At 25.8% G+C, this 22,061-nt stretch overlaps 3 protein-coding genes across 6 annotated transcripts in view; 2 read left to right on the top strand and 1 right to left on the bottom strand.

The window, feature by feature from the left end:
- The window catches only part of LOC114120579 (probable multidrug resistance-associated protein lethal(2)03659), a 39,938-nt gene extending 36,322 nt beyond the window's left edge, over nt 1–3,616 (top strand). For all 4 annotated transcript variants that reach the window (XM_027982525.2, XM_027982523.2, XM_027982524.2 and 1 more), the window contains 13 exons: nt 7–92; nt 219–610; nt 676–986; nt 1,053–1,132; nt 1,199–1,349; nt 1,446–1,552; nt 1,648–1,771; nt 1,848–2,018; nt 2,099–2,226; nt 2,286–2,531; nt 2,613–2,785; nt 2,870–3,110; nt 3,202–3,616. In XM_027982525.2, coding sequence (XP_027838326.2) covers nt 7–92; nt 219–610; nt 676–986; nt 1,053–1,132; nt 1,199–1,349; nt 1,446–1,552; nt 1,648–1,771; nt 1,848–2,018; nt 2,099–2,226; nt 2,286–2,531; nt 2,613–2,785; nt 2,870–3,110; nt 3,202–3,285 — 2,294 coding nt within the window. In that variant the 3' untranslated portion in view covers nt 3,286–3,616. The remainder of the gene's footprint in view (nt 1–6; nt 93–218; nt 611–675; nt 987–1,052; nt 1,133–1,198; nt 1,350–1,445; nt 1,553–1,647; nt 1,772–1,847; nt 2,019–2,098; nt 2,227–2,285; nt 2,532–2,612; nt 2,786–2,869; nt 3,111–3,201) is intronic.
- A 1,199-nt stretch (nt 3,617–4,815) lies between these two features.
- Nucleotides 4,816–5,408, bottom strand: LOC114120582 (probable multidrug resistance-associated protein lethal(2)03659). Its single transcript, XM_027982530.2, has 4 exons — nt 5,373–5,408; nt 5,227–5,306; nt 5,010–5,160; nt 4,816–4,913 (listed from the first exon to the last, which is right to left on the bottom strand). The coding sequence occupies exons 1-4, from the start codon at nt 5,398–5,400 to the stop codon at nt 4,816–4,818; spliced, it is 357 nt and encodes a 118-aa protein (XP_027838331.1). The 5' UTR covers nt 5,401–5,408.
- A 3,585-nt stretch (nt 5,409–8,993) lies between these two features.
- On the top strand, nt 8,994–20,067 carry LOC114120583 (probable multidrug resistance-associated protein lethal(2)03659). Its single transcript, XM_050204992.1, has 26 exons — nt 8,994–9,325; nt 9,795–9,878; nt 11,251–11,361; nt 11,444–11,578; nt 12,580–12,790; nt 13,235–13,457; nt 13,548–13,704; nt 13,797–13,935; nt 14,046–14,153; nt 14,257–14,556; nt 14,622–14,786; nt 14,859–14,980; nt 15,054–15,151; nt 15,221–15,306; nt 15,383–15,768; nt 15,833–16,110; nt 16,179–16,258; nt 16,843–16,993; nt 17,235–17,341; nt 17,408–17,531; nt 17,594–17,764; nt 18,670–18,797; nt 18,883–19,128; nt 19,236–19,408; nt 19,504–19,744; nt 19,822–20,067. Exons 2-26 carry the CDS (start codon nt 9,802–9,804, stop codon nt 19,864–19,866), a joined length of 4,062 nt encoding a protein of 1,353 aa, XP_050060949.1. The 5' UTR covers nt 8,994–9,325; nt 9,795–9,801; the 3' UTR covers nt 19,867–20,067.
- Nucleotides 20,068–22,061: the final 1,994 nt, after the last annotated feature.

Below are 22,061 nucleotides of genomic sequence, written 5' to 3'. Positions count from 1 at the left end.
TTTTAGGCTATTTGAAAGAGAAAACTTGTATTCTAATTACTCATCAATTACAATATTTAACTAAAGTTGATCAAATTGTTTTAATGGAAAATGTTAGTATTATTAAATATATAATTATGTGATGTATGCATTTTTGTGGTTTAAATGTGATAAATGTTAAATAAATAAAATAAGTAATTATAAATAATGGTTAATGACTATGTAATATTTTATTTTAGGCAAATATATTAGCTGAAGGTTCATACCAGGAACTTCAAGCTTCTGGTTTAGACTTTACAAAATTGCTTGGTTCTTTAGTAGAAACAACTGCTGTATCAGATAATGAATCTAGTTCTAAATATGCTAGTACCCATACATTAAGTCCACGTACCATTTTATCACGACAAGTTTCTATTCAAAGCGTTGCTTCGTCCGTTGATGAGGGTAAACTCGGAACTCAGGAAGAACCAATTGAAGTAGCTGAAACTCGTTCATCTGGAAATATTTCGCTTACTGTATACTCATCATATTTTTCTGCTGGTGGAAATGTTTGTAAAATATCATTTTTATTGTTCATGTGTGTTTTCACCCAAGTCTTAGCATCTGGAGGAGATTATTGGATAACATATTGGTACTACACAGCACTATTATAATTTTGGTATTTATTTTATTACATATCTAATTTTTTTTTTTTAGGGTCAATTTAGAAGAATTAGTTTTTCGTAATACAAGTAGTGTAAATGATAGAATATTGACACCTACCGACAATAATAGTACAACTACATCAACAACTAGTGGTATATCTGATAAATTGTTATGGTGGACGATTTCACGGCAAACTTGTGTCATAGTTTTTGCTGTCTTGACATTTTCTATGATATTATCTACACTTATTAGATCTGCTACATTTGTGTCAGTTTGTATGAGAGCGTCTATGAACCTGCACAACAAAATGTTCAATGCTATTACTAGAGCCACCATGTATTTTTTCAACACTAATTCATCTGGTAAAAATTGTGTAGATTATTGTATATTAATTAGGTATACATAATTTATTTATTTTATTTTATCAGGACGAATTCTCAATCGATTTTCAAAAGACATGGGTGCAATTGACGAAATGTTACCTGTTGCTTTAATGGATTGTATACAAGTAATATTAATATTAACTAAATCAAAAATATATGGAACCAAATCCTATAATTTATGTTCATTATAGATTGGATTAACACTGTTGGGAATCATTATCGTTGTTGGACTGGTTAATGTATATCTTATGATACCAACATTTATAGTTGGGATAGTCTTTTATAAAATTCGAGTTTTCTATTTGTCGACTTCTCGAAGTGTTAAACGATTGGAAGGAGTTAGTAAGCACACATGAGTTTTTATGGCTCATTATTGATATTGTGAAATAATATAATATTTTAAATGTGAATTTTATTTATTTTTTTAACAAAAATTAGCTCGAAGTCCTGTATTTGCACATTTAAACGCATCTTTACAAGGTTTAACAACAATTAGAGCATTTGAAGCAGAACAAATTTTATCTAAAGAATTTGACAACCACCAAGTTAGTAAAAATAGCTATACATATTTTATATATAGGTATAAAATATATACTTTTTTTTTGTATCATTTAAATGTTTATTATTTCAACAATTTTAGGATTTACATTCTTCAGCATGGTATTTATTTATATCTTCAAGTAGAGCATTTGGTTTTTGGCTAGATATGGTCTGCCTTGTCTATATAAGTGTAGTAACATTCAGCTTCTTAATCATGGGCAGCAGTAAGTTAAAAAAATAATTATAAAATAATACAAATGTTCATATGTTGTAAGCATTATTTATTTGATTTAATTTTAGATACATTTGGAGGAAATGTAGGTCTGGCTATTACTCAAGCAATTGGACTGACTGGTATGTTCCAATGGGGAATGAGACAATCGGCAGAATTGGAAAACCAAATGACATCAGTTGAAAGAGTACTAGAATATACAAATGCCCCACAAGAATCTGCTCTTGAATCACCTCCCGGTAGTTTTAATTAATTGTTTAATAACCAAGCATAAATTAAATGACACTGAGCATGATGTTTTGTTAATAATTGTTTCTAGAGAAAAAACCATCAAAAGAATGGCCCCAGAAAGGACAAATTATATTCAAAAACTTTTATTTACGTTATAGTCAAGATTCACCACATGTTTTGAAAGATCTCAATATAAAAATTGAATCGATGGAAAAAGTAATTTTTAGTATTAAATCATATTTTAAAACAGTTATTAATGACTATATTGTATTTAGATCGGAATTGTTGGTAGAACTGGTGCTGGAAAATCGTCCTTGATAGGAGCATTATTTAGATTAGCTGTGAATGAAGGTTCCATATTTGTTGATGATTTAGACATAAATGATTTGGGATTACATGAACTTAGATCCAAACTTTCCATCATTCCTCAGGAACCAGTTTTATTTTCAGGAACAATGCGAAAAAATTTAGATCCTTTTGATGAATACCCAGATCATGCCCTTTGGAATGCTTTAGACGAAGTAATGATTGATATGTATTTTAATACTTATGCTTGAATAATAGTTACAATTCGCATATTAATCATAATACTGTTGTTCAAGGTTGAACTTAAGGATGCAGTTGAAGATTTACCTGGTGGTCTAAACTCAAAAATGTCTGAAGGTGGTTCTAATTTCAGTGTTGGCCAAAGACAATTGGTGTGTTTAGCTAGAGCTATTGTTCGAAACAATAAAGTCCTTGTGTTGGATGAAGCCACTGCCAATGTTGATCCACAGTAATAAATAAACCATAAAACAACTATCATCTATTGATTCTGTAAAATATTCAAGCTACATGATTTCTTGTTTTATTTTTACAGAACTGATGCGTTGATTCAAAATACAATTAGAAATAAGTTTAAAATGTGTACAGTCTTAACAATCGCTCATCGATTGAATACCGTCATGGATTCGGACAAGGTTCTTGTAATGGATGCTGGTAAAATGGTTGAATTCGATCATCCACACAATTTGTTGAAAAACAAGGATGGGTTTTTGTACAAAATGGTGGATCAAACTGGAAAGGCGACAGCTGAATTGTTACATAGTGTAGCTGCCGAGGTAATATATTTTATAATTTTCCATTTTTGTTTGACTATCAACATGTGGCATAATCTAATGTTGATTTAATGAAATAAATTTGTTTGTATAGAGCTATAAAACCCAGCAGTTGACTAGAGAATCTCCAATCAAACTAATTGACGAAGATGTAGATGACACAAATGGAAATACATAGTTATTTTTTTCCAAAGTTATTAATATTAATCACATGATGCCTTACATAATACATTATTATTATAAAACATTTTTTTAATGACCATGATCAATTTTCACAATGTTAAAATTGCTGTGTTATTTTAAGAAAACTTTGTACAACAAGTTTATCCTATATTTACGTTTCAATTTCAAATCAAATTAGTTTTTAGTAGTCAATGTTAGTATTTTCAAGACATTTAAACATTTTGTTTTATGGTTTATATTGTATACTATAGGGATAAGTAAGTTGTTGTCTGTTAAATTCTACATGTTTATTTTGTTAAATTAAAGATGATCACTTTTGTACTTAAGTGTTGTCTATTTTTCTGTTCCAAGAAATTTCATAATATGAGTAATTTATAAAGATATTAGTTTCACATTTATCAAAGATTTATAAAGCAATTATTTATACAAAATGTGCTATGACTATAATGTAGATATATGAGCTGTTTAATTATTGTTGTTAATAATTTAAATAATTATTTGAAATATTTAACACTTCCTAATTTCCAACTCTTACACAAATTTGTATACTTAGTTTTAGGCTGTTCTTTGGAGTTTTATAATAAGTCTCTGAATATTACGTAAATAATAATATACTTTTACAGGCATTTCTTTAATAACAAAAATAGTACCTATTTTAGTTTTTTTTTTCAAATATAATTTTTTTTTTTTTTGTATTGTATAATTTAAGAGAACTCTATACCCGTATGTGTTACGTCAGTCGTACAAATATAAAACGGCAAAAACTGCTTTTCTGGGAAAAGAACCGAGAAGGCTACAGTCATAACTATGAATCGAACTTTTCACCACATTTAAAGGAGAATTTTAACTGTGAAATATTGTTTTTATTTTGTCAAAATCACTCATACTAAAAAAGTTTTATTATTACAAAATCAATTATTTTTAAACTTAAATAACTTTTTTTGTAGTTCTGATATTGAAAAAATTGAAATGATATTTCACATATTAGCCTTCTTGATGTTTCCCGTGCAAAACAGTTTTTGCTGTTTTTGCTTTCATGTTTTACATTTGTAAGACAGAGACAACACATACGGGTATAGTCTTCTCTTAATTATTTATGTATCAACTTTCATTTGAGACTACCTGTTCCTCATTAGCATCAAATCAGGCAAAATTAGAACTGAAATTAGAACCACCTTCAGACATTTTTGAGTTAACTAGGTAAATCTTCAACTGCATCCTTAAGTTCAATATTGAACAACAGTATCATGATTAATATGAGAATTGTAACTATTATTCAAACATAAGCATTACTAATACCATAAGTATCAAAAAATTAAAAAATACATATTGATCTTACCTATTTCGTCTAAACCATTCCAAAGGACATGATCTGGGTATTCATCACAAGGATCTGAACTTTTTTGCATTGTTCCTGGGAACAAAACTGGTTTCTAAGAAATGAAGTAAGGTTTGGATTTAACTTAATGTAATCCCATGTCATTAATGTCTAAATCATCGACAAGTATGGATCCTTCATTCACAGTTAATCTAACAATGCTCCTATCAGAGGCGACTTTCCAGCACCAGTCCTGGTAGATCCTTGTAAAGATGCATTTAAATGTGCAAATACAGGACTTCGAGCTAATTTTTGTTAAAAAAATAAATAAAATTCACATTTAAAATATTATATTATTTCACAATATCAATAATGAGCCATAAAAACTCATGTGTGCTTACTAACTCCTTCCAATCGTTTAACACTTCGAGAAGTCGACAAATAGAAAACTCGAATTTTATAAAAGACTATCCCAACTATAAATGTTGGTATCATAAGATATACATTAACCAGTCCAACAACGATAATGATTCCCAACAGTGTTAATCCAATCTATAATGAACATAAATTATAGGATTTGGTTCCATATATTTTTGATTTAGTTAATATTAATATTACTTGTATACAATCCATTAAAGCAACAGGTAACATTTCGTCAATTGCACCCATGTCTTTTGAAAATCGATTGAGAATTCGTCCTGATAAAATAAAATAAATAAATTATGTATACCTAATTAATATACAATAATCTACACAATTTTTACCAGATGAATTAGTGTTGAAAAAATACATGGTGGCTCTAGTAAACCATAAAATGGATACATCTCATAATTATATATTTAATAATACTAACATTTTCCATTAAAACAATTTGATCAATTTTAGTTAAATATTGTAGTTGATGAGTAATTTTATTAGAATTCAAGTTCTTCTTTTACAAATTATATAAAAAAAATAAATTTTAGACAGTTATTGACGATTAAGACAACCTTAGAATTTAGATTGTATTCAAAATTACTTTTAATGCATATCTCAAATAAACATTTGCTAACATGAGTGTCAATAGCAGATAAAGAATCATCTAATAAGTAAATATTTAATATCCGATGATTTATAAATAGCTCTACAATAAAAAAAGTATAAAATTTTGAATTATTTCAAAGAAAACAAAATTAAATAATTTAATTATCTGTACTGTCCAGGTGAAAACTGGACGGTTGGCAACCCTAGTTAGTAGTTACTGCTCTGGTATACTAGAATAGACGTCGAATGGGTCACTTTAAATGAATGTGTTAAATTTGAATTCAATCTCAATGATATATCATTTTAATATTATATACAAAAAGAAAAAAACAATTTTGAGCGGAGTTCATCAATCAGCCTATCTATATCATCAAGTTAATTTCATAATATATTTTTTGATAATGCAATTAAAACAATTTTACAATTAAAAGTATATTAAACTAATTTATTAGTTACTGAAATCATTGCATTTATTTCCTATAATAATATTTTTTTAGGGTCAATTTAGAAGAACTAGTTTTTCGTAATATTTATATAATAAATATAATTTAAATTATATTGTATTATTGTTATTAACTTTTGAGTCAATACCGCCTTACCATAAAACGGTATGAATAGGTTTATGGTATAAAAATATAATCTCTTAGATCTAATCTTCAAATTTTGAAAATGTCACTGCTAAGATTTATAATATACCTAAAAGTTATTTGTTTTTAAATATCAACGAAAAGCATGAATTGTTTGAAGATAAATACCTAGTTATTAAACAGCGGCTTGAATAATGAATATCGTAAGTTATATATAAATTTGAACTATAAACAGTCATTAATATTAATGTGACTTTCCAGTAAAATTTTCGTTTTTATTGTAGTTAATTTTTCAATGTTAGTTATGAAAAGGAAATTTTTTATGAATTTCTAACTACATAATAATTTGCACGTTTTCGAAATTAAGCACACAGGACTATAATACACAGCACTATAAAATTAATAAATTTATTGTTCCACTCAGAATTTAAAAAAATACATCTTTATATTATAATGTCAATCATTAACCTTATGGCTTATTTCAATTTAATAAAAACTATAAAGCTAGGTTATCATGACAAGTGGCTAGGTTTGAGTCGTTAGAGACTTGCTAGTTGCTACGTACTAATTTCAGGTTTTATATTACCTATAGACTCAAGTTAATAGTAAAATTAGTTTACATTATACCTTATTTCTGTTATGTTTATTTTAATTTTTATAAGTATAGTTTGTTAATTTTTTTAGCAATTCATATAATTTTGTTTCGGCTGTGTGAAACAACTATAAACTCATCAGAACGTATACAATATTTTTTTATTGATTCATCATAGGTATACAAATTATGTATATTAAATTTTGATTTGTGTGTATAACCTGTCACATAAAATAATAATAAACAACTTATTGCAGTTTTAACTTTTTTTTAGAATTTAGATGCAACGTGACTATATTATTGTTAACATATATGTAATATGACTGATAAGTGATAACTTACGTCCGAGCTACTGTGGCGCTCTAACTAATACCTACTTAGGTATACGAGGTAACCAAATATACTTAATATATAAATATAAATTGGAATTTCTCATATATTTATGTGAAATATAGTCATTTGTTTATAATTTGAGAGTTATAACTCTAGACTAATACATAATTTTATAGGTTATTAAGGTGAACAGTTAATTATTTTTTCATTGAAATTTGTAATTAATAACTTTTAAAATAGGTACTCATATTTTATATAATTATTAGTTTATATTATCTGTTAACCTTTACAGTCTTGGATAAAAATGTATAAGAATTTGTAATAAAAGTGAATAGGAAATGTTATAAATAATGTTCAACTTCAAATATTTTAAAAAGTTTATGATAATTTTCAATTTATGTTACAACCGTCAACCGTGATGAGTATAGCTTTGTATAATTATTACCAGCTGTGAGAACACTGAGGACTGCAGTCCTAGAAATATTTATTGCATAAATACGTCTTATTATATTGATTTTGAATCAAATAGTGAAAGGGAATATTTTCTAGAAAAAAGTCTAAGGATTGACACCAAAAATATTCCTACCGATTTATATTTCTGTTTCGATTACCAGTTTTCATTTTTTTTTGATTTCGAATACCAGTAACAATTTATTATTTAATAAATTAATTGAATTTTTTGATAGTTTTTTTAAAAAAAAAAAAAAAAAATTGAACAAAAATATAAAACCATATTTAATGTTTCAATTAAAAATAAATAAAATGGGACCGTGGTGAAAGAAGTGTGCTAAATTCAAGTTTCCATGGGCGATGTAGTATAGCCTCATTATATAATTTATTAATTTATAGCATACCACGGTCTTATATAAAACCGTGTAGTATACTACGTCTTAAGTTAAGACTAATAATTTATAACAGTAAAACCTACCTCAGTGGCTAAGCTTGATAAATAACTAGTTATGTAGGCAGTTGTATATGTTACTTAAGTGTGTTATTTTAATTAATAATCATAAAGTTTGTTGGTTAGCAATTTTTTATAAAAGAACTAAAGAATGAATGTTTTATAAAAAGTAATATTTTTTCGAATAACCTCCAATTTTTTTTAGTAAAACTACTAATTTTTAGTTGTTTAAGCTAAAAATTAATTTTAAAGTTGTCGATAAGTTATAGCAAATATAATTCTAGCATTACACTAAGCATTTTTTCCACAGAGGTTAAAAAGCTTGAATAACGGTTTTTTTTGCATTTATATAAGATTATTAACACAGATTCATACATAATAAGTGTTATCTGACTGCTAATGCTGGTTATATATACTGGGTGTTCAATTTATTAAAGTTTAATTTTATTAAGAATATATTTTAAATCAATTAGATTATTAACACAAAAGTTCTTAAAATTCACATCTATTTAAAAATCATTGAGAAATTACTATATTTTACATTTTATTGATTGACTATAGTATTTTTTTAAAGTCTCCGGTAGGTAACTCACATTTTAGATTTAAAAAAATACATACTTTATATTTTAGAAAATCATTATTATAACTATAAATAATGTGTAATGAAAAAATGGAATATATTATATAATTATTAGATTTGACTATTCACAAAACTGTAATTATGGAAGTTATAACGCTTATAAAAACTTATAAATAACTTTTTATAACTTATAAAAAAAAACGTTTTACATGGATATCAGTGAATAAGTCAATTGAATCATACTTTATAACATATCATGTTCACGACCTAAGTGACCTATAAGGGACCAATAGTCTGTTTAGCTTCATTTTGTAATTTTTATTTTTAAACCATAACAGGTATTGGACTTGTATTTTAATGTTAAATATGAAATATAGTTATTGATTATCTAAACTCATATCCTGTTATATAATATTTTGTTATAATTCTTAATGAAACATGTTAAAATAATGTTTAAAACAGTTTTAATCGTAATCATTTTAATTTTCGAAAAAATGTGCAGTTAAATGACAATGTTTTTATTTTTGTCTAAAACTAGTTTTATTTCATGTTCAGATTAAGCAATCATACATTAGAAAATAGAAAGAATAATATGTGTTTCAATAAATTATAATCTATTGTAAGAACATTTGAACTGTTTATTTAGCGGATCTATACTTATCATTGTATTAAATACATTTTTTATACATTCGTCACAAACGGTACGTAGGTAATCTAAAGTTTTTATAATAATATATTAAATTATGTTAGCGTTATTAAAAAATATGTTTTGTGTATTTTACATATATTTTATTTTGACAAAAAGTATACAGTCTATATTAATATTATGTTAATAAGTACAATATATAATATTATATGAATTATTACTCTTCATTATAACGAAATTCGAGTACTATGGTCTATATGAGTTTCAATTAAATGTATTGTCAAATTGGTATTATTTATACCTAAGTGATTATAATTGTAAGCTCTATAAACCATTAACTTATATCAGTTGAAACTTTCATTCTATTCCATACAATTGATTGAAAATCTGTATACTTTAGTATCCATAATAAATGTATACTATTTGATGAATTATCAAGTTTCAATGATTCAATTTATTTTAACATTTAAAACTTATTTTAAATTGATTGTTTGTTTGTTTGTTTGTTTTTTTTAATATTATAGGTCAAGAATGGATGCTGGTCATAAAGAAGAGCGGCCTCTAAATCCACGAGCCAAAGCAAATATCTTTGAAATCTTTACATATAGGTGAATTTTGTTAAACCTATTAATTAATAATTAGAAAAATTTGTATGTTAGTTTAGAAACTAGAATTTAACAAAATTAAAATTACACTTTCAGGGCTTTTTAATAAGAATATACCTATTGGCTATTACTATACACCTATTATTATATATTTATAAATTTATTACTAGTGTTTCAGTAGTAAATTGTGTCTGATATTATTTGGTTTATTCTCAATATACCTAATAATACTATCCTAACCTACACTAATTTATTTGTGTATAATACTTTCAAAGTAAAAAAGGGAAATTTTACGCAAAACCAGTTTTCGACTAAATCGATTGTTTTATATGGTTGTAACAAAAAAGCTAATTACTATAAATAATTGAAATTTTCGATTTTTTTGAGAATTTTTTTTTTAACTTAAAAGAATCTAATACAAGGTTCCTTATGAGTTGTTCTTATTGTAGTTAAAAAAAAAAAAAATCAAAAATCGTTAATCACAATTTTTTTATAAACGTTTATAGTTCAAACTTTTACGATACATAATTATATCAAATCGTGAAAATTTACAAGTAATTTTGTAGTTGAAAAATCATAAAAATTTTTGTGTTTATATCTAACGTTAAAAAATTCAACGTTTAGTTTTCCATAAGTTTTCTTTCAAATAGCTATAGAGAAAACTCAAATCGTTATTATAGGAAAAATGTTATGACCATTTGAATTTTTAATTTTTAAGAAATTGCGTAAGGATAACGATTTATCCATAAACGTTTTTATATATTTGTTATTATTCAAAAAGTATAAGTCGGAGGTATATTTGAAAATTTCACCAGTTATTTAGTTTGGCATCTTCTTTACATAATTTAATTTTAAAAATATTTTACTTATTTTAATGTTATTTATAGGCATTTAAAATATGTGTTTTTGTTTAGTTCTTTTTATTATAAATATTAAATATTGATAAAATTTTTGGCAGAGTTAAAATCCTTGAAAATTTAACACAAAGTTCCTCTTAAGTTAGTCTTAATTAAAAAATTATAAGAATACCCAGGCACAATTTTTTTTTTTATTAACATTTGAAGTTTAAATATTGACAAAAATTAGTCAAAATCATGAATATAATATACTTGCAAATTATTTTGTAGATATAAATCATAAACATTTTTACACAAGTAGCTAAGAGTTGAAAATTTAATACAAGAATTTGCATAAATTTGGTTTATAATAATTATAAAAGAACTTACATTTTGGTGTATTCAGGCCATTCAAATATAACCACCTTTTTCACCAACCACTATAAAATTATATCCTTGGCTGATAAATCATCTCCGTTCAGAATCAGAACGGTACCAACTTGACCTCTTTTTTTTCAATTATAATTTGTTTGTTTTAGCTGGATTTTCAAACTTTTCAAAGTTGGTCGGAAAAGGGATTTAGAATTCAATGATTTATATATACCTCTAAATAACGACAGATCATCATTATTAGGAATCGAGTTAAAAAAGTAAACTTGTTAAAATTTTAAGATTCTATTTTAAATAAGTAATTTATTTTAATAAATTGTGTTACATTTTTTTCTATACTAGGAGATGGAAAGTCGAGATGGTTCAAGCAAAAAAAAATAGTAGAAAACCTAGCTTGCTAAGGGTATTAGTTCTAATGTTTGGTGCTAAACTCATGTTATATGGGTTAATACTAGCATTTGTTGAAATTGTATTAAGGTAAATGTATAAAATAATCGTTGCATTGGGAAAACTGTGTTTATCACATAATTTCATTTTTAAAATGAATAGTAATTATATAATCATATAATTTTGTTTGTTGTCCAAATAATATAGGTATTAATATTAAATAAGGTAATAAAAAATAATTGACCAGTATTAAAAATATTGATTACAATGTTCTTAATTAATATTTAAAAAATAATAATATTATGAAATACGTTTACTGTTTATAATTAATTGTTAAGTAATCTCTATGTTGAATTGTATTAATGTTAGTAGGTAGTTCCTAACTGTGATTTTCGAAAACTAAATATTAAAAGGACGCTACACCTGTATGTGTTTATTCCGTGTTACAAATGTAAAACATAGCAAAAACTGTTCTGCACGGGAAAGAATTGAGAGGGCTATAGTTATAACTAAGAAACAAAATTTTCATCACGTATAAATGAGAAATTTAGGTATGAAATATCGTTTTTATTTTTTTAACAACGGAACTACAGAAAAAGTTATTCAAGTTTAAAAATAATTGATTTTGAAACAACAATAACTTTTTTAGTATGAGTGATATCGAAAAAATAAAAACTGAATTTTACAGCTAAAGTTTTCCTTTATAAGTGGTGAAAAATTCGTTTCTTAGTTATGACTGCAGCTTTCTCAGTTCTTTCCCGTGAAAAACAGTTTTTGCCATGTTGTACATTTGTAAGATTGAGACAACACATATACGGGTGTTGCATCCTTTTAAGGTTTAATAATTATATTTTTTGTTGTTTATTTATTTAGTGGAAATTTTGAATAAACCGTATTTTCTAAAATTTGCAAATAATTAAATGATTAGTCATAGGTCACTGGAGTTATTTATAATATGTTATATAATATATACTATAGAAATGCACACACACACATATTTTAAATATATAACTATGAGTTATTTTTTTTTTAATATTGTTTTTGTATAAATAACAAATTATCTTGATTTTTATGAATGTATTCTTTTGTAGAATGTCACAACCCATATTTATTGCTGGATTATTAGAATATTTCAACCCTGACAAGTCTAATACTAAGGGCTTGAATCATGCATATTATTATGCTTCTGGTCTATTATTAAACATGTTGGCTAATATATTATTGTTTCATTATTCACAAATGGAAATGGGACGTCTCGGAATGAAGATTCGAGTGGCTTGTTGTTCAGTAATATATAAAAAGGTATACTATTAATTATTAATATATATAATATATATTATGTAGTTAACTAAATTAATGAAACCATTAAATATACTCATAATTAATAATATTTCCAAGTAAAAGTATAATCTATAGACTTATTAATAATATAATGTACGCTTACTATAAAATAATAAACAGGTCATACATTTTTATTATTAAAAAAAGAGTTGATTAAATATAACTACCGAGAAGATTAAGTAAACATTTTTGTACATAATAATATTTCAAAAAGTATATTTAGTTTTTTTTATATATAATATTTAACGTTTTAATTGGATGGTTGCTTTAAAACGCATTCGATAACTCAAAATCGTCACAAATTTAAAAATAATTTTTTAAAAAAAAGGGTAATATGCAGTTTCATGTGATTTGGAGTAAGAAAAAATAATTGTAGTTTTCAAAAATATTTTGTCTTAAAAATAGGCATTGCGATTAAGTAAAACATCTCTAGGTGAAACCACAATCGGCCAAGTGGTAAATTTATTATCAAACGATGCAAATCGATTCGATATAGCATTTATATTCATACACTTTTTATGGGTCGGACCACTGCAAACAATTGTGGTCACATATTTTTTGTGGCAAGAACTCGGTGTATCATCATTAATTGGAGTGGCTATATTTCTTTTATTTATTCCTCTACAAGGTATGTAGAGAAATCATTGTTACGTCGTCACGAATTTAATGCATTGTTATAAGGCATAAAAATAATAATTGGTAAAAATTTCAATTTAAGGATGGCTAGGAAAGAAAACTTCCGAATACCGGTCAAGAACAGCCCCCAGGACCGACGAAAGAGTAAGGCTAATGAACGAAATAATATCAGGCATACAAGTGATTAAGATGTACACTTGGGAGAAACCTTTTGCAGTGCTTGTACAGTTAGCAAGAAAGTATGTGATGTATTTTAGATTTACATAATAATATAATATTATAATAATACTAAATAATGTATAATTTATAATTTATAATCATGTTGTTAAAGATTGGAACTTAAACAAATCAGAGGAGTTTTATTCATCAGAGTATTTTTACAATCTTTTGTAATATTTCATCTCAGAATCGCGTTATTTACAAGTATTTTATCATACGTATTATTAGGAAACTATATAAACACGCAAAAAGTAAATACAAATTTATTCAAATAATATTTAACATAATATCTATTAATAATATACTATTATAATTAATAATTCATTGTTCATAAATATTAATTATTTTGACATATTTTTAGATTTTTGTTATACTCTCGTACTTAAAGATATTGACAACAATGTCAGTATTTTTTCCACAAGGTATTCTAACGTTAGCTGAGATGCTAATATCTATAAAACGTATTCAGGTATGAAAAAAATATTTAATATTGTCAGAAAAAAATAAACATGTTAAATTCTAAAAATAATTACTTTTTAAATTCGAAAATAATATTATTTTTATTTATAAAGACATTTTTCCTACAAGACGAAAAGTATATACATGATAATGAAATATTGTCTTCAACACCAGAAAAACCATCAAAGACGAAGAATAGTGTTGAAATGTTAAATTTTAATAACCATCATTTTGCAATGAATAGAAATGATAATGAAGAAAATATGAACCAATCGGATAACTTTGGAATAGACGTTTTAAATGCATCGGCTAAATGGATACTCAATCAACCCGATAATTGTTTAAATAACATTAATTTATCCGTTAGACCAGGGCGGTTGGTTGCAGTGATTGGGCCCGTCGGAGCCGGAAAAGTATACAAGTTCTGTTTAGAAAACTATCGAAATAATAACACGATAAAACGTTACATATTATACAGAGTTCACTGATTCAAGCGATTTTACGAGAATTACCACTTTGCGAAGGAAGTATTTCCGTAAGCGGCACAATATCATACGCGTCTCAAGAGCCATGGTTGTTTAACGGTTCAATTCAACAGAACATACTTTTTGGCTCGCCAATGGATCCAAATCGTTACAAAGAAGTATTATTTAAAAAAATATAAATTCATACGTTTATTATAAAAATTGTAAATTTCACGGAAGTCATTTATTAGGTTGTAAAAGTATGCGCGTTGAAAACCGATTTTAAACAACTTCCTTATGGTGACAGATCTTTAGTTGGAGAAAGAGGAGTTTCACTTAGTGGTGGTCAAAGAGCGAGAGTAAATCTAGCGAGGCAAGTAGAAAATTAGTACTGTCTCTAATAATGTCAATGATTATTTAATGTTTTTTATTTATTTTTTTTACAGAGCTATATATAAAGAAGCCGATATTTACTTATTGGACGACCCTCTATCTGCTGTTGACACACACGTTGGAAAACATTTATTTGAGAAATGCATCAAGGGTACCAATTTCTTGTATAATTGTCGTTAAAACACGTCATATTTAATGAAATTATATTTTTAATTCACAGATTACCTCAAAAAAAAAACCTGTATTCTAATTACTCATCAAATACAATACTTGTCGAATGTTGACCAAATCGTTTTAATGGAAAATGTGAGCACTTAATTCGTTTATAGTTTTGGAAGTTAATACTTTTTAATAATAATATGTTTAAATTATTGTTTTCTAGGCAAATATATTAGCCGAAGGTTCATATCAGGAACTTCAATCTTCTGGCTTAGACTTTACAAAATTGCTTAAATCATCGGAAGGAACCACCGATGGTGAAATTGATACTACTAATGTAATTAATAACAGTCTGGAGCAGTTATCAAATTTATCTCGTCAAAGTTCTATTAAAAGTATTGCGTCTTCTATTGATGAAAATAAATTAAACGGAACTCAGGCAGAACCCGTTGAAGTGGCTGAAACTCGGTCTTCTGGAAAAGTTTCACATAGTGTTTATTTGTCTTATATTACTGCTGGAGGAAATGCTTTTAAAATATCATTTTTGTTATTCATATGCATTTTCACTCAAATGCTAAGTACTGGAGGAGATTACTGGATAAGTTATTGGTACTTTGACTTTTATTTCATTTATCAGTTTAATTTCAATGCTAAAAATTATACATTTTTATAGGGTTAATTTAGAAGACAACGTTTTTCGTAATACGGAGAGTAAATCTATGAATACTAATAATTTTATGACATACACGATATCTGATTCACACCGGGTAATATCTCGCCAATGTTGTGTTATTGTGTACACTGTCATAAACGTAACGTTGATAATAGTTGTTTTTATAAGATGTGCTACATTCGTATCAGTTTTCATATCCACTTCCATGAATTTACACACCAATATGTTCAACGCTATTACCAGAGCAACAATGTATTTTTTTAATACAAATTCATCTGGTAGAAAATTTAATAAATAGTTAAATAAATATGAATTTATATTTAATCAGTATTAATTATCTTATTAGGTCGGATTCTGAACCGCTTTACAAAAGATATTGGAGCTATTGATGAAATGATAACAGTTCCATCAATGGATTTTATATATGTATATCATCAGTTTACGTAAACTTTTAAAATTTTAACACATTAATTTGAGACATTGCTTAGTAATATGGGCCATGGCATGTTTGCACAAACACTATAAACTTTACTGTTTATTGTTTAATTTGTGTGACACATTTTTGAAAATGCTTTTGTGCGTTAATATAAATAGAATATATAAGCCTAAAACTCTTGAACTGTATATTGGTTATCGCTGTAAAACTAATAATAATAATAATAATAATAATACAATTTTAATAATTAGGTATATTACATTGTCAACATGTTCGTGGTTTAGTATAAAACCTAAGTTATTAAAAAATATTTTTTTTTTTAGTTATATTTATATTAAATAAAAATGAATAGTGATTACGAACAGAAAATTAATAAATACAAATAATAATTATAAATATATTTATTAGTAGGTATATTTTATAAAAATTGTTTATTTTGGTACTCATGTATTTTTTGTGCAAACGTGTTATATGCTTCAAATATTTGATGTCCAAAAATAACTTTGAAATATGTATGCACAAACTGTTTATTGTATTTTTAACATATTTTTTTTATATACACTTTTTAAACTAGAATTCATTGTCACTAATGGGAATTATAGCTGTGGTTGGAATAGTAAATGTTTACCTTCTTATACCTACATTTTTCATTGGGGTATTATTTTATTACACAGTAGTGTATTATTTATCTACATCACGTAGTATCAAACGTTTGGAAGGAGTTTGTAAGTGCAGAAATGTATATTTAATAGTATATTTAATTATCAATAACTCGATTTGTTTCTAGTCATAATAAATCATAAACGTAATATATTTTGAGTACCTAATAAGTTAAAATGAATTAACTTACTACGGAATGTATTTTTACTCACGTTGAAACTCGAATTATTGAAACTTGAATGTACATAATTTATCGTAAAGATTTTTTAATTGAAAATTGTTATACTTTTTAAATAAAATATTTAGCTCGAAGTCCCATATTAGGATACATGAACGCATCACTTCAAGGTTTATCAACAATAAGAGCATTTGAAGCCGAAGAAGTTTTGTCTCGAGAGTTCGATAATCATCAAGTAAGATAAAAATCTATATGATATTGAAATAAAATAAAATATTTCTATTTTGTTTAAAATGTTTAGGATTTACATTCTTCAGCGTGGTATATTTTTATTTCATCCACCGAAGCGTTAGGTTTTGCGTTGGATATAATCTGTCTCATATATATTACTATTTTAACATTTAGTTTTTTAGTCGTCGAAAATGGTAATATATTAATTATTTTTTCAAATTTATTTTGGTTAATCTAATATCTACTTAATTTTTAGATATTTTTGGGGGAGATGTTGGACTAGTTATAACTCAAGCAATTAGTTTGACGGGTTCACTCCAGTGGGGAATAAGACAGTTTGCACAATTAGATAATCAGATGACATCTGTTGAAAGAGTACTTGAGTATACAAATGTTCCACAGGAAGCGGAACTTGAATCTTCACAAGGTAATATTCATTGCAGTAACTTATTCTACAACATCATTATCTACAAAAATAACATTATTTTAAAATGAAGACCAGAAATAAATGTTTCTTATCCCAAAGACAGATTAGTCTCCTAAACAATACTTTAAATTTGTTTTTGGGATGCACATTCAAATAAACGGTTTAAAAAAATATTCAAAATGCATATTTGAATACTTTAAAAAATATATATTCTGAATAATACATTTTAAAATTTTTTGAGAATATTAAATTAATTTAATATACATTTTTTAGTAGAGTAAATAAAATAACTATAACAGTCATAATATATATTAATTAATAATTTTCTTTATAAATTCATAAGCAAATATACTTAATTATTGATTTTGACAATAAAAAAACTGGACACTAGCTTTTAGTGTCCATATAGTGGTTTACTAAAATTCTAATAATCACTAGCCAGATTTAAAATTTTTAAATGAAAAAAAAATTAAAAAGAAAAAAAAGAATATTAAAATATAAAATAAAAGTATTAAAAATTTAGGTTACGATATATTTATAAAAAATTATTTAGAATACTTTTTGTCAGATGATCTACAAGACTGCTAAGGTGTTATTTGATTAAAATGTTTAAAAACACATTTTGTTTAAGGCCAAGGTATAAAGAAATATTTAACTTAAACTTACCTAAATCTTAAAGATAATATGGCAATCACTAATAAACGTAATACATAAGAATTTCTATTCATAGTTTAATGTTTAATATAAATTTTATTGATCACATTATTATTATAGTTAAATAAATATTACATTAGTAAATTTAGATCTCTGATTAACATAACATTATATTGCATACGTAAGCAGTGATATATAAAGTATGTAATACTTATCATTAAAACATAGATATTTTCTTATTTTTGTTTTAGATAAAAAACCACCAAAAGAATGGCCAGATAAAGGTCAAATTGTGTTTGAAAATTTTTATCTACGTTATAGTTTAGATACGGCGCATGTTTTAAAAAATCTTAATATTCAAATTCAGGCAATGGAAAAAGTAATATTAACAATTACATACTTTATGTCTAATTAATATTATTTCAACTGCTTTAATATTTAAATAATTTTTTTTTAATTTATAGATAGGAATTGTTGGTCGAACTGGAGCAGGAAAATCGTCTTTAATAGGAGCGTTATTTAGACTAGCTCTAAATGAGGGCAATATCACTATTGATGGTATAGAAATACATGAACTAGGATTACACGATTTACGTTCCAAAATTTCAATTATTCCTCAAGAACCAATTTTGTTTACGGGATCAATGCGAAAAAATCTAGATCCTTTAAACGAACACCCAGACCATGCCCTTTGGAATGCTTTAGAAGAAGTAATTTTTTTTCACTTATAATTTTCAAACACAACTTAAATATTTATTATAATTATTACAAAGAATCAAAGTAAGTTTTATATTTTGTTAATTTATTATTGTTTAAGGTTGAACTTAAAACCATTGTAGAGGATTTGCCCGACGGTTTGAACTCAAAAATGTCTGAGGGTGGATCTAATTTCAGCGTGGGTCAAAGGCAATTAGTGTGTTTAGCCAGAGCTATAGTGCGTAGTAATAAACTCCTTGTGCTAGACGAAGCTACTGCCAATGTCGATTCACAGTAAATGATACAATTCATATAAAATCGATTGCAATTATGTTTCTCTCGTCTAATCGTAAATCTGAGTGTATTGTAAAATTTTTTTTTATTCTCAGGACCGATGCTTTGATTCAAAATACGATTAGAAATAAATTCCGGTCATGTACAGTGTTAACTATCGCTCACCGTTTGAACACAGTCATGGATTCTGATAGGGTGCTTGTTATGGATGCTGGAACAGTGGTCGAATTCGACCACCCTTATAACTTGTTGAAAAATAAAGATGGATTTTTTTACAAAATGGTTGAACAAACGGGAACTGAAACGTCTGAGTTATTACAAAACATAGCTGTTGAGGTACAATTGGAACCTGATCGAATTATGTGTTTATCGAATTTATTTCATAAATTAACAATGTTCGTACATATTTTTAGAGCTTTATGAACATTGCCCAAGAAAACAACGAATTGACCACGTGATTGCCAAGGTTCAGCTGATTTTATATAAAAAGTATATGAATGATTGCCAGTTATTTTTAATTATTGTTTCTTATTTACTTTTTTCTTTGTCACCGGCTGTATATTTTTTGTTCATGACAATATTTTTTTTTATTAATTTTAGTGTCTTAAACATTTTTTTTTCATTTGATATTATACAATTTTATTATGATCTTCTCCTTGTGTTCCATGTCTATTGATTGTGCTATTCCTATTGCCAATATACTAGATTAGTGTTTCGCAACCTTTTTTTACTCAGCGTTATTTTTAGATTTTAAAAATCTCATACTGCCCCCCCCCCCCTCAATCAATTTTTTCAAAATATTAACATCTTATTTTTTGATAAGCTATTTAATTAAAGAAAAACTATAATCTAACATTGTAATGCTACAATTTAGTTGATTTTATATTTAAATACCTATTAATAATATGAATAATAAAAACGTAAATGATAGATGAGTGTGCTCCTTAGCGCTCCCCTCAGAAAAACGCCCCCTTCAAAATAAAAAATGCCCACAAGGGGGTGGTAACGTCCGCGTTGGGAATCACTGTACTTACTAGATATCAACTTGATTAGTTATATTTTTAGGGTAATGGACCACATGTATAAGTAAACTTTAAATAATTTATTAAAATCTGGAAAAAAGCAGTTTACAATCCATTACTTAAAATTTTAGTAAATGTTCTAATATATGCATTTAAAATTTGTAACTATATATTTGTGTACCTATAAAGTTTTAATGATAAATAAAAAACAGTATCGTATGTCTATGTCTATGTTTAGGTTACAAATAAATAACTTAGGCAGGTACTTACAAAGTATAAAATAACATAGATATACAGTATGTGTAAAATAATAAATAATTTAAAAATAATTAAAAATAGTTTATATAAATTTTTAAAAAGTATACAATAAAAAATTACTTTAAAGTTTAAATACAAAGATAATATCTAAAAATCAAACATTTTAAAATATGTAAAATAATTCAATATTATGTATAGAATAAATTTTTATTTTGTTCCATTGTTACATAAATCACACTTTAATAATACTTAAAATGTTTACAATAAACTAAAATTATGATTATTTTAGAAATACAAGATAGACTTAGCCTCTCAAAACGTACAAACAAGAAAATTAGCTCCCTCAAATTTGGTTATTAAAGGTTATAATTAATTTATTTTATAAATTGTAAGTTATTCTTATAGTGCTGTTATTAATATTATTACTATATTAAAGATAATTGTTTATTGTTTAGGAGCTATTTGGTGTAAAAAGCAAGTGTTCAATCACAAATATGTATTGTGAAAAACTACATGCATTTTTAAACTGACAAAAGCAATATTAGTTTAGAAGATTTAACTTAAGTACTTTCTAAAGATATATGTTCAAACATATCTTAGCGTTTAGCTTAGCAAGTTGCACTCGCTCTCCACATAAGTTCCTTTACATGTGAACATTGTGAACGTAGTTTTTCAGCAATGAGAATAATAAAAACATGGTTGAGGTCATCTTTATGTTGCAAAACAGATTCAACAATTAAGCAAGCATTAGTATAGAAAATGATATTTCCAAAACTATTGATAGTGAAGCCTTACTGGATACATTAGCAAAAACAAAACAAAAAAAAAAATAGGTAAATTGTTTTAAAATAAATATTTGAATATAACAACTTGGTATAACAAAGTTGTTACAATAAATCTATTTTTAATAATTTTATTTTTATTTATAATTTGTAAAACTAATATTATCTTTCTTATACATGGTAAGTTAAGCTCCAAGTATTTGTACTAGTAAATATATAACACCTATATGGCGTGTTTAATATAAATCTCGTTTAGGTTTTTCATGATGCTTAGGGTGATATTATATTAACAAGTGCAGGGAGAGGTATTGATATTCAATAAAGTATTTTTAAATATTAGCCTTCTATAAAACTATGAAAAAATTTCCGTCTATGAAATGAATTCAAACAATGCTTGTTGTAGATAAATAAATAACTATGTTCATAGGTAATACCATGGCTAAATAATTTATATTATTATAGGTAACTTCAAATTTCCAATACCTGTAAATATATTTTTTTATAGATACAAATTATCTTCTAACAACCATTGTGGTAAATTTATCTTTGAACATGAATTATTAACTGCACGATGTAATATATTTTTAAATC

Source organism: Aphis gossypii, chromosome 3 (genome assembly GCF_020184175.1).
Source record: "Aphis gossypii isolate Hap1 chromosome 3, ASM2018417v2, whole genome shotgun sequence".
NCBI classification, from domain to species: Eukaryota; Metazoa; Arthropoda; class Insecta; order Hemiptera; family Aphididae; genus Aphis; species Aphis gossypii.
Note: the sequence above shows the minus strand (reverse complement) of the source record. Positions and strands in the feature narration are given on the sequence as shown.

Coding starts and splice junctions, on each gene's coding strand:
- LOC114120582 (XM_027982530.2), bottom strand. CDS start 5,400: ATGTATTTTTTCAACACTAATTCATCTG. Junction 5,307..5,372: donor TTTCAACACTAATTCATCTG/GTAAAAATTGTG, acceptor TTATTTTATCAG/GACGAATTCTCAATCGATTT. Junction 4,914..5,009: donor TAAACGATTGGAAGGAGTTA/GTAAGCACACAT, acceptor AACAAAAATTAG/CTCGAAGTCCTGTATTTGCA.
- LOC114120583 (XM_050204992.1), top strand. CDS start 9,802: ATGGATGCTGGTCATAAAGAAGAGCGGCCTCTAAATCCACGAGCCAAA. Junction 11,362..11,443: donor TTAGGAATCGAGTTAAAAAA/GTAAACTTGTTA, acceptor TTTCTATACTAG/GAGATGGAAAGTCGAGATGG. Junction 16,259..16,842: donor CATCAATGGATTTTATATAT/GTATATCATCAG, acceptor TTTTTAAACTAG/AATTCATTGTCACTAATGGG.